The 15,228-nt window shown below is 33.7% G+C and overlaps 1 protein-coding gene across 5 annotated transcripts in view; it reads left to right on the top strand.

Moving 5' to 3' along the window:
* inpp4b (inositol polyphosphate-4-phosphatase type II B) overlaps window positions 1-15,228 on the top strand; it is a 144,101-nt gene that overhangs the window by 25,985 nt on the left and 102,888 nt on the right. For all 5 annotated transcript variants that reach the window (XR_009131712.2, XM_058082851.2, XM_058082838.2 and 2 more), the window contains one exon: window positions 2,274-2,390. Coding sequence is in view for 4 of the 5 variants with exons in the window: in XM_058082851.2 (XP_057938834.2) it covers window positions 2,274-2,390 (117 nt within the window). In the remaining variant the exon portion in view is untranslated. The remainder of the gene's footprint in view (window positions 1-2,273; window positions 2,391-15,228) is intronic.

The following is a 15,228-nucleotide window of genomic DNA, read 5'->3' as shown; positions in this document are numbered from 1 at the left end:
TGGGACTTATACTCCAGAGCGACTTATAAATGAAAAAAATATTTATCTTACATAAACACTGGACACCTTTTCTGTTTATGTTTATATTTTTTGTGTAGCTGAATAAGCATTGTGTTAGCATATCTTACACCTATTCAGGCTGTTCTTTATTATTTTATTATTGTTAGAACTTGCCTTCCAAGATGGCGTAATGTCGGTTTTGGTCAAGTAGTTTGGAAAATAAATTACCCGCAAAAAATGCGACTTATACTCCAGTGCGACTTATGTATGTTTTTTTCTACCTAATTATGCAATTTTGGCCTTTTGCGACTAATACTCCAGTGTGACTTATGTATTTTTTTCTACCTAATTATGCATTTTTGGCCTTGTGCGACTTATACTCCAGTGTTACTTATGTATGTTTTTTTTCTACCCAATTTAGCAATTTTGGCCTTGTGCGACTTATGTATGTTTTTTTCTACCCAATTATGCATTTTTGGCCTTGTGTGACTTATGCTCCAGTGTGACTTATGTATGTTTTTTTTCTACCTAATTGTGCATTTTTGGTATTGTGCGACTTATACTCCAATGCGACTTATGTACGTATGTTTTTTCTACCTAATTATGCATTTTTGGCCTTGTGCGACTTATGTATGTTTTTTTTACCCAATTATGCAATTTTGGCCTTGTGCGACTTATACTCCAGTGTGACTTATGTATGTTTTTTTCTACCTAATAGTGCATTTTTGGCCTCATGCGACCTATACTCCAGTGCGACTTATGTATGTTTTTTTCTACCTAATTGTGCATTTTTGGCCTTGTGCGACTTATACTCCAGTGCGACTTATGTATGTTTTTTTTAACCTAATTATGCATGTTTGGCCTTTTGCGACTAATACTCCAGTGTGACTTATGTATGTTTTTTTTTCTACCTTATAATGCATTTTTGGCATTGTGTGACTTATACTCCAGTGCGACTTATGTATGTTTTTTTTTTTTACCTAATAGTGCATTTTTGGCATTGTGCGACTTATACTCCAATGCGACTTATGTATGTTTTTTCTACCTAATTATGCATTTTTGGCCTTGTGCGACTTATGTATGTTTTTTTTCTACCTAATTATGCAATTTTGGCCTTGTGCGACTTATACTCCAGTGTGACTTATGTATGTTTTTTTTCTACCTAATTGTGCATTTTTGGTATTGTGCGACTTATACTCCAATGCGACTTATGTACGTATGTTTTTTCTACCTAATTATGCATTTTTGGCCTTGTGCGACTTATGTATGTTTTTTTTCTACCCAATTATACAATTTTGGCCTTGTGCGACTTATACTCCAGTGCGACTTATGTATGTTTTTTTCTACCCAAATATGCATTTTTGGCCTTGTGCGACTTATACTCCAGTGCGACTTATGTATGTTGTTTTTTTTTACCTAATAGTGCATTTTTGGAATTGTGCGACTTATACTCCAATGCGACTTATGTATGTTTTTTCTACCCAATTGTACATTTTTGGCCTTGTGCGACTTATACTCCAGTGTGACTTATGTATGTTTTTTTTCGACCTAATTATGCATTTTTGGCCTTGTGCGGCTAATACTCCAGTGTGACTTATGTATTTTTTTCTACCCAATTATGCATTTTTGGCATTGTGCGACTTATGTATGTTTTTTTCTACCCAATTATGCATTTTTGGCCTTGTGTGACTTATACTCCAGTGCGACTTATGTATGTTTTTTCATGTTTGTCATGTTTTCTGAGGTGACAAATGCTGAATTTCCAATAAGCAAGGATGCACGTATCGTCCTTATTTCATGACAACAGCTGCCTCCCCTTAAGAAACAGGAGTCGTTTTTGGTCCTCACCAAATTGGCACTGAAGCGCTTTTCTCGTTTAAAGCCAAACATATGAAGGCACAGGGGGTCATAAACAAGTCCTGCGGTTGGACAGGTGATCTCTGGGAGTTTTTACGGTAGAGCGTCGGCCCCGTGGTGTGTTTAGCGACGTAGGATGCTGGGAGAGGTGGATGTTTTCTTCCAATTTCCCCATCAATATTCGTTTCCCTGCAGTCTCACTGAGGAAACTGCGCCAGCGTTTCGGGGGAGGCCCACTGGGGGCGGTTCTATCTGTCCTGTTGCAGCAGCAGCAGCAGGAGGACAAGAGGCCGATCCAAGTCGTGTCCCACCTTCTCCCTTTGGCATCCCGCTTCGTCATTAGCATGTGCCGTAGCATGGTGATACTCTGGGTGTATCTGCGTCTCACCTGGTTCCTCGCTCTCTTTTTCTGACAGGCAAACAAAGACCCGTGCTTTCTAACGGGGGTGACCTTCCCCTCCGACTGTCCCGCCGCCCCGGAGACGCTCGTCAAGCTAACCGTGTATGATGCCAGGGACAAGAGTCAGGAGACTGTGAGTAAACTTTTGTTGTCCTGTAGGTTGAATTGGTAATGGTAATGGTAATGGTAATGGTAATGGTTTTATTTCATTTGAACATGCATCAGATTACAATTGAATGCATCCCATAATCAGTACACAGTTCCACATGTCCAAAAGGAGTAGGAAGAAGCAAAGCTTATTATATCCTACACCTCCATCTGGTACTTTACAATCAGTAACTGTTACATTTGTTCACTTCCTGTTTTCCTAATATAATTTGGTTTTTTTAAATTAATTAATTTAAATTAATTAATTATTTAATAGTTTTTTTGTTAATTTTAGGGTTAGGGTTAATTTTAATTTTGGTTTTGGTTTTGGTTTTGGTTTTGGTTTTAGTTTTAGTTTTGGTTTTGGTTTCTATTTCCATTTCCATTTCCATTTATTTCTTTTAATTTTAATTTTAATTTTGGTTTTAACTCTGGTTTTAGTTTTAGTTTTGGTTTTGGTTTTGGTTTTAGTTTCTATTTCCATTTCCATTTATTTCTTTAAATTTTGGTTTTAACTTTGGTTTTAACTTTGGTTTTAACTTTGGTTTTAGTTTTAGTTTTGGTTTTGGTTTTAGTTTTGGTTTTAGTTCCTATTTCCATTTCTTTCTATTTCTTTTAATTTTAATTTTAATTTTAATTTTAATTTTAATTTTAATTTTAATTTTAATTTTAATTTTAATTTTAATTTTAATTTTAATTTTAATTTTGGTTTTAACTCCGGTTTTAACTCTGGTTTTGGTTTTGGTTTTGGTTTTAGTTTCTATTTCCATTTCCATTTATTTCTTTTAATTTTGGTTTTAACTTTGGTTTTAACTTTGGTTTTAGTTTTAGTTTTAGTTTTAGTTTTAGTTTTGGTTTTGGTTTTGGTTTTAGTTCCTATTTCCATTTCTTTCTATTTCTTTAAATTTTAATTTTAATTTTAATTTTAATTTTAATTTTAATTTTAATTTTAATTTTAATTTTAATTTTAATTTTAATTTTAATTTTAATTTTAATTTTAATTTTAATTTTAATTCATGTTTTTTTAATATCACTTACCGAAATACGAGGTGATGAAGAAAGTGAAAAAAAATGACGGTGCATTTGTCACTTCCTGGTTTCCAGTTAGAGCAATGGCTCTCAACTGGTTTGGCTGGGACTATTATTATTTAGAAATTGGTCAAATCTTGCCAATCCAGTCCAATTCAGGCCCCCTGGTGTTCCTCTCAGCGGTCTTCTCCGCCCCCCTGAAGGCTCCATCGCAGTGACCACACGCTGATGCAGCCGGTCGACTGTGCGCTTCTTCGTCCGCCCGTCGTCGTCCAAACCAACTCCCGCTCGCTTATGAAAGAACGTGGATGAATATTCACCGCGGCTGTTCTCCGCTTGTGCGGGGAAAACCTTCCTCTCTCCTTCCTCGCTCAAGTTAGCTTTCAAAACGCCAGCACAATAGCGTATTCTTAGGTGGCATTGAATATTCATGCTCGACAACACCCATGTGAGCTCGGCACCGTACCAATGCTACCTTCCTTCCTGCGCGTACATCTTATTCCGGCGCCGTGCGTCCCCACCGGAGGCTCCACTGCATTTTGTAGCAGGCTAATAAATGTGAAGACATTTTAAGTGAGTTGTTGCCAATGAGAAAAAAAAAGCAGTGGTTTCTCCCAGGTTGGCTCTAAAACTCAGACTTTTGTTTATGTTGTGGTAAATTTAAACTTAAGTTATCTCAGGGGGGCTTTTTTTGTTCTACGTAAACACCATCGACATGTAAAAGGGCGGCAAAGCTAGGTCTTCCGTGTCATTCATGTAAGGACAAAACATGTAGAGCAGTGGTTCCCAAAGTGTGGGCAGCGCCACCCTGGTGGGCCGTTGTGGTACTGCAGTTGGACCATGAGAGGTCATTAAAAATATGATTCATTTTTGTAAATATTATTTTTTAAATACTTTTTTATTTAGAAAAAAATTGAAAAAAAATATTTATAGGCCCAAGTAATATCCTATTTAGTGTTATTGACCTGTCACAATATTTTAGGAACCTCATATCATATAGTTTATGATTGGAACGTAGCTCTCTGGTCATCATGCTGGGGGGGGGGGGTCTTTAACGGAGGAGCACGTAGTATGTGGTGGCGGGAAAAAATTGAGCCCAGTTGAGGAAAAAAAAACAAAAACATTATTATTATAATATATATATATATATTATATCATATATAATAATTATAATAATAATAATAACAATCCCAATAATATAATAACAAGGTTATTATCATTATTATTGGAATTATTATTATTATTATAACAACAATAATAATATTAATAATAATGTTATTATTATTATAATATAACAATATTATTATTATTATTAGGTTATTATTTTTGTAATAATTATTTAAAAAATGTCAGCAGCCCACCTTTTAATAATAATAATATTTTTATTGTGATTATTATATTATTAATAATAATAATGTTATTTTTTTCATCAACTGGGCTCCATTTTAATAACAACAATATCATTATTATTATTATTAATAATAACAATAATATTGTTGTTATTATAAAAATAACTTTTATTAATAATAATACTAATTCCAATAATAATAATAATAATAATAATGGAGCCCAGTTGATGAAAAAAATAACATTATAATTAATAATAATATAATAATCACAATATTAATAATGGTAACAATAATATTGTTATTATAAAATAACATTATTATTAATAATAATATTGTTCTAATAATAATAATAATAATAATAATAATAATAATAATTATTATTATTATTATTATTATTATTATTATAACAATAATATTAATGTTATTATTGTTATAATAATAATAATAATAATAATAATAATAATAATAATAATAATAATACTGTTATTCAAATGGAGCCCAGTTGAGGAAAAAATAACACTATTATTATTAATAATATAATAATCATAATAAAAAATATTATTATTATTATTATTAAAAGGTGGGTTGCTGACATTTTGTTAGATTTTCAAGTGGGCCCTGAGTTTGGGAACCCCTGATGTAGACTAGTACTTAAACTCCTCCTCTTGGGGTGGAGATGGTACTCCACTCTTTTCTGGGCGAGAACCCCGGACTCGGAGGTGCTGATTCTTACGTATATGCTTTTATGAATATTGTACAAGTACACGAGAGCCGAGAACCCCTTCCACATCACCTGCTTCTCTCTCCTCCGTCCGGATGGATTTATTCAGTATTTTTTTAAAGCGTATTAGCGCTGTCATTTTTAAAATAATCCCTATATTTCATGCCGTCACTCACGCCCGCTCTGCTGAGTGCCATTTCTCTTTGGCTGCTGTCACTCTTGTCAAGAGGATCATTGATGAAGAAGGCGGGCGTTTCAATCAAGCGTGTGCTCTCTCTCTCTCCGAGCTGGAAGGCTGAACCCCCGACAGCCTTACAGGTGCCAGGGAAGCTCTCAGACGCCTCTCGACGCTTTGCTCTGCTTTCAAAGAGGCAAAGCCTGAGTGATGAGCTGGATCACGGCTTCTCCGTGCACCCCCCCCCCCCCCAAATACCCCCCTCCCCCCTCTTAAAGAGGAGAGAAAAAAAAAGAATCACTTCAAATGTTCCCTCAGTAGACTTTTTGTTGGCTGCCTTTAAATACTTGTGGGTCTTTTAAGGCTGCTGTGGTTTTTAGATTGTTCAGCACTGCTTGGTTGGGCTCAGCGAGTCTGTCTGGGTCTTATTCGAGTCTTTTAGCGGCACAATGCTCGGCCTCCAGGCTCACTCGTTTGAATGCTGGTGGAGACGTTAGCAAAGCCAGGCTACCAGAGTTAACATTTGGTGCATCAACAAATGGAATTTGTATTTCCGGCTCTATGGTTATCATCACACTTTTTTTTTTGTAGGTAATGGTAATGGTTTTATTTCATTTGAACATGCATCAGATTACAATTGAATGCATCCCATAATCAGTTCACAGTTCCACATGTCCAAAAGGAGTAGGAAGAAGCAAAGCTTATTAAATCCTACCCCTCCATCTGGTACTTTTACAATCAGTAACTGTTACATTTGTTCACTTCCTGCTTTCCTAATGTAATGTAATGTACTGTAATTTAATTTAATTTAATTTAATTTAATTTAATTTAATTTAATTTAATTTAATTTAATTTAATTTAATTTAATTTAATTTAATGACAAGCGGTAGAAAATGAATGAATGAATGAATAATTTAATTTAATTTAATTTAATTGGTACTTTTACAATCAGTAACTGTTACATTTGTTCACTTCCTGCTTTCCTAGTATAATTTAAGTTTTTTATTTTTTCATTAATTTAAAATTTTTAAATTAAGATTATTTTTTTAATTACATTTTTGTAATTAAATTTTTACATTAACGCAAACAATTAAAATTTTTATTTTTTTTTATTATTATTATTATTATTATTTTTTTTTAGTGGAGACATTAGCAAAGCCAGGCTACCAGAGTTAACATTTGGTGCATCAAAAAATTTAATTTATTATAATTATAATAATCGTAAAAAAAACTTATTTAGAATTGGTTCTAATTATAAATAATTGGTTATTTTTAGCCTTATTTAGGTGAATCAAGAAAGCGTACGAAGATTTTGGGCAAAAAAACGAATCACACACAAACTGTAAATCTGTAAAGCTGAAGTTCAAAGCAAAAAAATCAATAATCAATTGTAAAAAGGCATAAACAACACGATTTTTGGCCACTATATGAGAAATTCCAGGATATAAAATTAAAAATACTTGATATTTAATACTTTGACAGTAGTAGGGAGTAGTAGCAGACAGGCGGCAAACGTCTTCAGCGAGTCCGTTTGATGGGCGCCGCCTGCTTGGGGAGCCGAGTTGTGGCTTCCAATTATAAATTGCTGAAGTATGGAAACGGCGGCGTCAGTTAATCCTGCCCTGTCAATAACCGTGACGCTGTAAAGGGCAGGCGGCGGGGCGCTTTTTTGGCACCGACGGGCTCCGCTCTCTCTCTCTCTCTCTCTCTCTCTCTCTCTTTCTTTGTTGGATGAGTGAGTGCCAGCAATGTGGTGGGAAGGCGCCCCCCACACCCCCCAACGATTTAGAGAGAGGTTTATTGGCAACAGAAGTGGGAGGAAATTATGAATAGGTATCGTCACCTTTTTACATTAGCATTAGTAAATGTGTTCCCTCGGGGGGGACCTTAATGTCGGGCGGACAGACGTATGGAGGACAGGAAGTGACGTTAGAGGTTCAGAGTTGTGTTTTAGCTTGTCGGCTGTCTTTTATTGTGCCTGTTGTGACATCATTTAAAACTGCGGCGATCACGTCTGGTGTCTCACAGAAAAATTAGTGACACCTAGTGGCCAGTTAGGAACACTACATTCACAATTTCAATGCTTCTTCTGCCTTGGATTTTAGTTTATTTAGTTTTTCTTATTTTATACTTAAAAAGGATCATTTTAGGTAAAGTGAAAGTTGAAATCTGACTAATAATAGGCCATATTCAACCATGAAGCAACAATTACTTATGAATTAAATTATTTTTTTTCAATAAAGTTTTCACAGGGGTTCAAACTTTAGCAACTTCGGGCCCACTTGAAAATCTAAAAAATATCCACTGCCCACCTTTGTGCTATAAACAGTACATAGGCGGAATGCTGCAGTCTCAGAGCACTTAACTAATTATTATTATTATTATTATTATTATTATTATTATTATTATTATTATTATTATTATTTCATTCATTTTCTACCGCTTATCCTCACAAGGGTCGCAGGGGTGCTGGAGCCTATCCCAGCTGTCTTCGGGCGAGAGGCGGGGTACACCCTGGACTGGTGGCCAGCCAATCACAGGGCACATATAGACAAACAACCATTCACACTCACATTCATACCTATGGACAATTTGGAGTCGCTAATTAACCTAGCATGTTTTTGGAATGTGGGAGGAAACCGGAGTACCCGGAGAAAAATAATAATAATAATTATTATTATTATTATTATTATTATTATTATTATTTCTTTATGTTATTTTTCATTATTTTTCTTTTTTTTTTTTAATTTTTAATTTTTTTTCTCAACTAGGCTCCATTTTTCCCGCCACTACATACTACGTGCTCCTCTGGTAATGACCCCCCAGCATGGTGACCAGAGATCTACGTTCCAATCATAAACTGTATAAATAACACTCAATACGTTATTACTTGTGCCTATTAATATATATTTTTTTAATCGTGCAATACATATTTTACAATAAAAATAATTTAAAAAATAATATTTGCAAAAATGAATAATATTTTTAATGACCTTTAATGACCTTTCAATCACTGGTCTAATGTTTTGCATGTTGGTTTGCTCACAGTCAGGAGGTCGGGAAGATCTGGGTTCGAATCTCCTTTGTTTAGTTATGAATGTGAGTGTGAATGGTTGTTTGTCTTATATGTGCCCTGTGATTGGCTGGCCACCAGTCCAGGGTGTACCCCGCATTTCACCCAAAGTCAGCTGGGATAGGCTCCAGCACCTGTGTGTCTGTGACAGCTACAAATGTGTAAACTGTTTCCATGACGGCATCAAACCTAACACAAACCAAAAATCCTTGAGCGTGTTTCTCCCAGCTGAACATAAGGCATCGCCGTCCACGAGGAATCGAACACTTCAACACCTCCAAGCCGTTTGCTTTTTTTGTATTGTCAGCCGAGCCACGTCAGGGTAACACAACATGTGCTGTTAGCTCTAACGAGCGCATCGCACCAGCCCACAATTGTTCACACGTGAATTAATGACTGTATTTTCTCACGGGGTGTCAAACACGTTACCGTAAAGGAACTTTAGCTGTGTGCCACGTGAATATTTAATCTGATTGGAGATTTGTTTGTGTGGGAGTAGTGGTCGGCATAGCGTACGCTCGTTAAAGAAACCAACCAAGTCAATTAAGGCCGAGAGGCTAATTAGTCATAAAAAAAAAAGTGCTGAGCAGATGTCTGCCTGTGATGCTACACACAAAGTGTTGACATTGGAAGATCAAAGGTCGGGAATATTCCATTTTGGGATGCCGCTTGACATTGGACATTGAATATTTTTTTTCCACAAGGACACCTGAGTTCAATCCCACCTGAGTTCAATCCCACAGTGCATTGATAATAATATAATACTTAAAGTATTTAACCTGATCTGATTTAAAACATGAGCAGAACGTCTTTGCTAGGCGCTATTCCCGTCATCAAGGTCAAATGTTCCGTCCACCGAAGCACAGAATCATGTTGCTGTGTGCTGGGCAGATCAAGCTATAGTGAAACATGCAACATACAACATACAAAATACATGGCAGAGATCCAATAGAAAAAAAGTTATGCTCTCATTCCGTGTGGAAGTGGTACGATTTTGGCTTCTTTGTCCTTATTCCGGCTGCATGGCAGTCGAGTGGTTAGCATGTTCTCCCCATGCGTGCATTATATTTATTATTTTTTGTATTATTATTTTTTTAAATATTTATGTATTTTTTTTTATTTGTAAAATTATTTTTATTGTAAAATATTTCTTGCACGATTAAAAAAAAAATATTTATAGTCCCAAGTTATAACCTATTGAGTGTTATTTATACAGTTTATGATTGGAACGTAGGGGGGTCATTAACAGAGAAGCAAAGTAAAAAACAGAGGAGAAATTTTTAATTTTTAATTTTTAATTTTTAATTTTTAATTTTTAATTTTTAATTTTTAATTTTTAATTTTTAATTTTTAATTTTTACTTTTTATTTTTTACTTTTTACTTTTTAATTTAATTTTTAATTTTTAATTTTTAATTTTTAATTTTTAATTTTTAATTTTTAATTTTTAATTTTTAATTTTTAATTTTTAATTTTTAATTTTTAATTTAATTTTTAATTTTTAATTTAATTTTTAATTTAATTTTTAATTTTTAATTTTTAATTTTTAATTTTTAATTTTTAATTAATCATAATAAATAATTTTAATAATAATAATAATAATAATGATGATGATGATAATAGGTTAGCATGCAGACCTCACAGCTAGGAGACCCCGGAGAAAACCCACACATGCACGGGGAGAACATGCAAACTCCACACAGAGATGGCCGAGGGTGGAATTGAACTCTCCTAGCTGTGAGGTCTGCGCGCTAACCACTCGTCCACCGTGCTGCCCCACACAGAACACAATAAACAAAAAAAAAAATAGAGTCTGCGAAAGAAAAACCGTGATGTAGGAATTGAACCCTGGTCTCCTAGTTGTGAGGTCTGCGCGCTAACCACTCGACCGCCGTGCAACCCTACGGTATGACGGTATCTCAAAAATACACAAAGAACGTCATGAATGTTAAGATACTTAAGTTTTATCTCCTTTATCAGGTATTCTGGCGGCTAGTAGAACCTCGTTTTGCAGCATTGATTCAAAGTTTATATTCTTACCTTATTCAAGATGGGGGGCGGGGTGGCGGGGGGGGGGGCATGACAGCTGCGAGCGAGTTTAGCATCCTGACAGCCTGATGGATGAAGCCGTCCCTCAGTCTGCTCGTGTCCTCGCTCTCAGACTCCCTAGTCTTTTTCCTGGATGGCAGGAGACTAAAAAAGGTGACATGAGGGGCGGGTAAGGGGTCCCTGCTTTATGGGGAACACTGTGCTGGTCCAGCGTGTGTTGGCGATATACCAGAGGAAGTGCAGGTGGTCTTCTCAGACCCTCTGACTAGCCGCTTACAGGGTCTTTTTGTCAGCAGCAGCAGTGCCGCTCATTGTAGAAGAAGCTCATAATGGGGACCAGCGGGGACCAGTGGGGGCCGAGGTTGTCGTCGCTGCACCACGTGGCCGGTCAATCGACTCACCTCATCCATGTAGTCGGACTCATTACTGTTGTAATGACGACACCCACCAAACTTGATGTACGGTTGAGTACATCAAGAGTAGAGGACTAAGAACACATCCTTGGGGAACCCCATCTTCATGTTGAACTAAAGTCTATGAATATCATAGATAAATAGATAGATAGACACAGAAGAGTGCTTGAGGAAAAAGCCTTTTTCTGCTTGGCTTCCTGTGGCTTTTTGCAGTGTAATGCTTCCCCTCTTTGAGTGACACACACTTGCTGGAAAGTGCTGATGCTGTTTGTTCTTTCTGTGTGTGTGTGTGTGTGTGTGTGTGTGTGTGTGTGTGTGTGCTTATTTTCTATAGCTAACTGCACGAGTGTCGAACACACTTGCATTGTGTCTCCTCACGAATACACGGAGGAAATATGATAATCCCTCGTTTATCGCCATCAATTGGTTCCAGACCTGACCTCAATAAGTGAATTTCCACAAAGTGATTCCTTCTTAATGAATAGAATATTCATATTCTATTATTAATTATTAGTTATTAATTATTAAATTAAAATTAAAATTAAAATTAAAATTAAAATTAAAATTAAAATTAAAATTAAAATTAAAATTAAAATTAAAATTAAAATTAAAATTAAAATTAAAATTAAACTTTTTTAAAATAAAAATTAAACTTTTTTAAATTTAAAATTGGTTTGAGTTAAAAAAAATTTATTAAAATTAAAATTAAAAAATATATTAGGAAAACAGGAAGTGAACAAATGTAACAGTTACTGATTGTAAAAGTACCAGATGGAGGGGTAGGATTTAATAAGCTTTGCTTCTTCCTACTCCTTTTGGACATGTGGATCTGTGAACTTAAAATTAAAATTAAAATTAAAATTAAACTTTTTTAAATTTAAATTGGTTTGAGTTAAATTTTTTTTATTAAAATTAAAATTAAAAAATATATTAGGAAAACAGGAAGTGAACAAATGTAACAGTTACTGATTGTAAAAGTACCAGATGGAGGGGTAGGATTTAATAAGCTTTGCTTCTTCCTACTCCTTTTGGACATGTGGAACTTAAAATTAAAATTAAAATTAAAATTAAAATTAAAATTAAAATTAAAATTAAAATTAAAATTAAAATTAAAATTAAAATTAAAATTAAAATTAAAATTAAATATATTAGGAAAACAGGAAGTGAACAAATGTAACAGTTACTGATTGTAAAAGTACCAGATGGAGGGGTAGGATTTAATAAGCTTTGCTTCTTCCTACTCCTTTTGGACATGTGGAACTGTGAAATTAAAATTAAAATTAAAATTAAAATTAAAATTAAAATTAAAATTAAAATTAAAATTAAAATTAAATATATTAGGAAAACAGGAAGTGAACAAATGTAACAGTTACTGATTGTAAAAGTACCAGATGGAGGGGTAGGATTTAATAAGCTTTGCTTCTTCCTACTCCTTTTGGACATGTGGAACTGTAAAATTAAAATTAAAATTAAAATTAAAATTAAAATTAAAATTAAAATTAAAATTAAAATTAAAATTAAAATTAAAATTAAAATTAAAATTAAAATTAAAATTAAATATATTAGGAAAACAGGAAGTGAACAAATGTAACAGTTACTGATTGTAAAAGTACCAGATGGAGGTGTAGGATTTAATAAGCTTTGCTTCTTCCTACTCCTTTTGGACATGTGGAACTAAAAACTAAAATTAAAAAATTAAAGTTAAAATTAACTCACACACTAATTGTGTCTTTGATTGTTATTATACCTTCTTTTTACACTTAGGATATTCAAATGTTACTTAACTAAAAAGATTGCGATGAATTCAGCTGACATTTATTCCACGTGGGACAAAAATGGGGATCGCTAAATTTCTGCGGTCAGAAGATCTTGCCGAGGTCGAGATGTTTAGCGGGCACGTGCCGTTGTTGTTATTGTGGCGTGCTGCAGGCTCAGGGCAGGGCTCAGCGCGGCGGGCCAACAACATGCATGTTCAGCAGGAGTCTCTCCCACTTCATCCATGGCAGGCTGTCGGGGGCTGTTAAGCATCCCTGAGCTGCACCATTGATCTCTGTAATTGTCTCTCCCCGCTCTTCAAAGGGAGCGGAGAGTTGGTTTGATCCGAGCTGTTTACTTTCGCGAGGCTCCTAGAGACTTTAGGTTTTTTTTTTTTTTTTTTTTTTTTGAAGAAGAGAGCTATCAAGTACTTCAGGCATGAGAAGCCATATTATCGTACCATTAGTGTGTGTATGTGTGTGTGTGTGTGTGTGTGTGTGTGTGACTCCATAAAGGCCCGAGGGTGAGCCAGCAGCACCTTTCAGTTACATAAGGACACGGAATTGCAACCTGTATCCCCTTCTTGTTATCTACAACGACACTAAATTCCCAGACGGCATCCCAAATGAGAATTTTCCAGCTTTTGTGCATCTCAAAAATGCCAGACTCTCATTATTTGCATCCTTTTCTGTTTTGATTTGATTTCCTTCCGAGTCCGAAAACAAAGAAAGTTCCAGCCCAATAAGATATTCATCATAGCGATGCATTAGGCTTTGACAAATATTCATTTTGTGTGAGCATGGCGAGCGTGTGGGGGCCAGGCAACATGACAGGGTTGGAAAATAATCCGATTCCAGCATCAGTAAGGAGCTAGGAATGGAAGATGAAGTGCCAAAAAAAAAAAAAAAAGGCATCGCCACAGCGGTTCCAGAGTCCAAGCCGTTGTTTGAGTCCGAGCGTCATTTGATATCCATGCTGTGATCATTCAACATTCAAATCAAATCAACTTTATTTGGAGAGCATTTTTCCTGCAAGGACAATGCAACACAAAGTGCTTTACAGAATTAAAAACAATTACCACAATTATCTAAAAATTAAAATTAAAATTAAAATTAAAATTAAAATTAAAATTAAAATTAAAATTAAAATTAAAATTAAAATTAAAATTAAAATTAAAATTAAAATTACCACAATTACCTAACATTAACACATATGGCGGCATGGCTAAAATGAAAATTAAAATTAAAATTACCACAATTACCTAACATTAACACATATGGCGGCATGGCTAAAATTAAAATTAAAATTAAAATTAAAATTAAAATTAAAATTAAAATTAAAATTAAAATTAAAATTAAAATTAAAATTAAAATTAAAATTAAAATTAAAATTAAAATTAAAATTAAAATTAAAATTAAATTAAAATTACCTAACATTAACACATACGGTGGCATGGCGGCACGGCAAAAATTAAAATTAAAATTAAAATTAAAATTAAAATTAAAATTAAAATTAAAATTAAAATTAAAATTAAAATTAAAATTAAAATTAAAATTAAAATTAAAATTAAAATTAAATATATTAGGAAAACAGGAAGTGAACAAATGTAACAGTTACTGATCGTAAAAGTACCAGATGGAGGGGTAGGATTTAATAAGCTTTGCTTCTTCCTACTTCCTTTTGGACATGTGGAACTGTGAAAAAAGAAAAAATTTAAATTTAAATTTAAATTTAAATTTAAATTTAAATTTAAATTTAAATTTAAATTTAAATTTAAATTTAAATTTAAATTTAAATTTAAATTACCTAACATTAACACATACGGCGGCATGGCGGCACGGCAAAAATTAAAATTAAAATTAAAATTAAAATTAAAATTAAAATTAAAATTAAAATTAAAATTAAAATTAAAATTAAAATTAAAATTAAAATTAAAATTAAATATATTAGGAAAACAGGAAGTGAACAAATGTAACAGTTACTGATCGTAAAAGTACCAGATGGAGGGGTAGGATTTAATAAGCTTTGCTTCTTCCTACTTCCTTTTGGACATGTGGAACTGTGAAAAAAGAAAAAATTAAAATTAAAATTAAAATTAAAATTAAAATTAAAATTAAAATTAAAATTAAAATTAAAATTAAAATTAAAAACAAACCGGGGCGGATGTTAACTGAGGTACCTCTGTACTTGTGTATTAAACACAATTTAATTGAAAATATATAATTCATTATAGGCTGCACGGCGATCAAGTGGTTAATGCA

The sequence above is a fragment of the Doryrhamphus excisus genome, linkage group LG9 (assembly GCF_037039965.1).
Source record: "Doryrhamphus excisus strain RoL-2023G ecotype Guam linkage group LG9, RoL_Dexc_Guam_v1.1, whole genome shotgun sequence".
NCBI classification, from domain to species: Eukaryota; Metazoa; Chordata; class Actinopteri; order Syngnathiformes; family Syngnathidae; genus Doryrhamphus; species Doryrhamphus excisus.
Note: the sequence above shows the minus strand (reverse complement) of the source record. Positions and strands in the feature narration are given on the sequence as shown.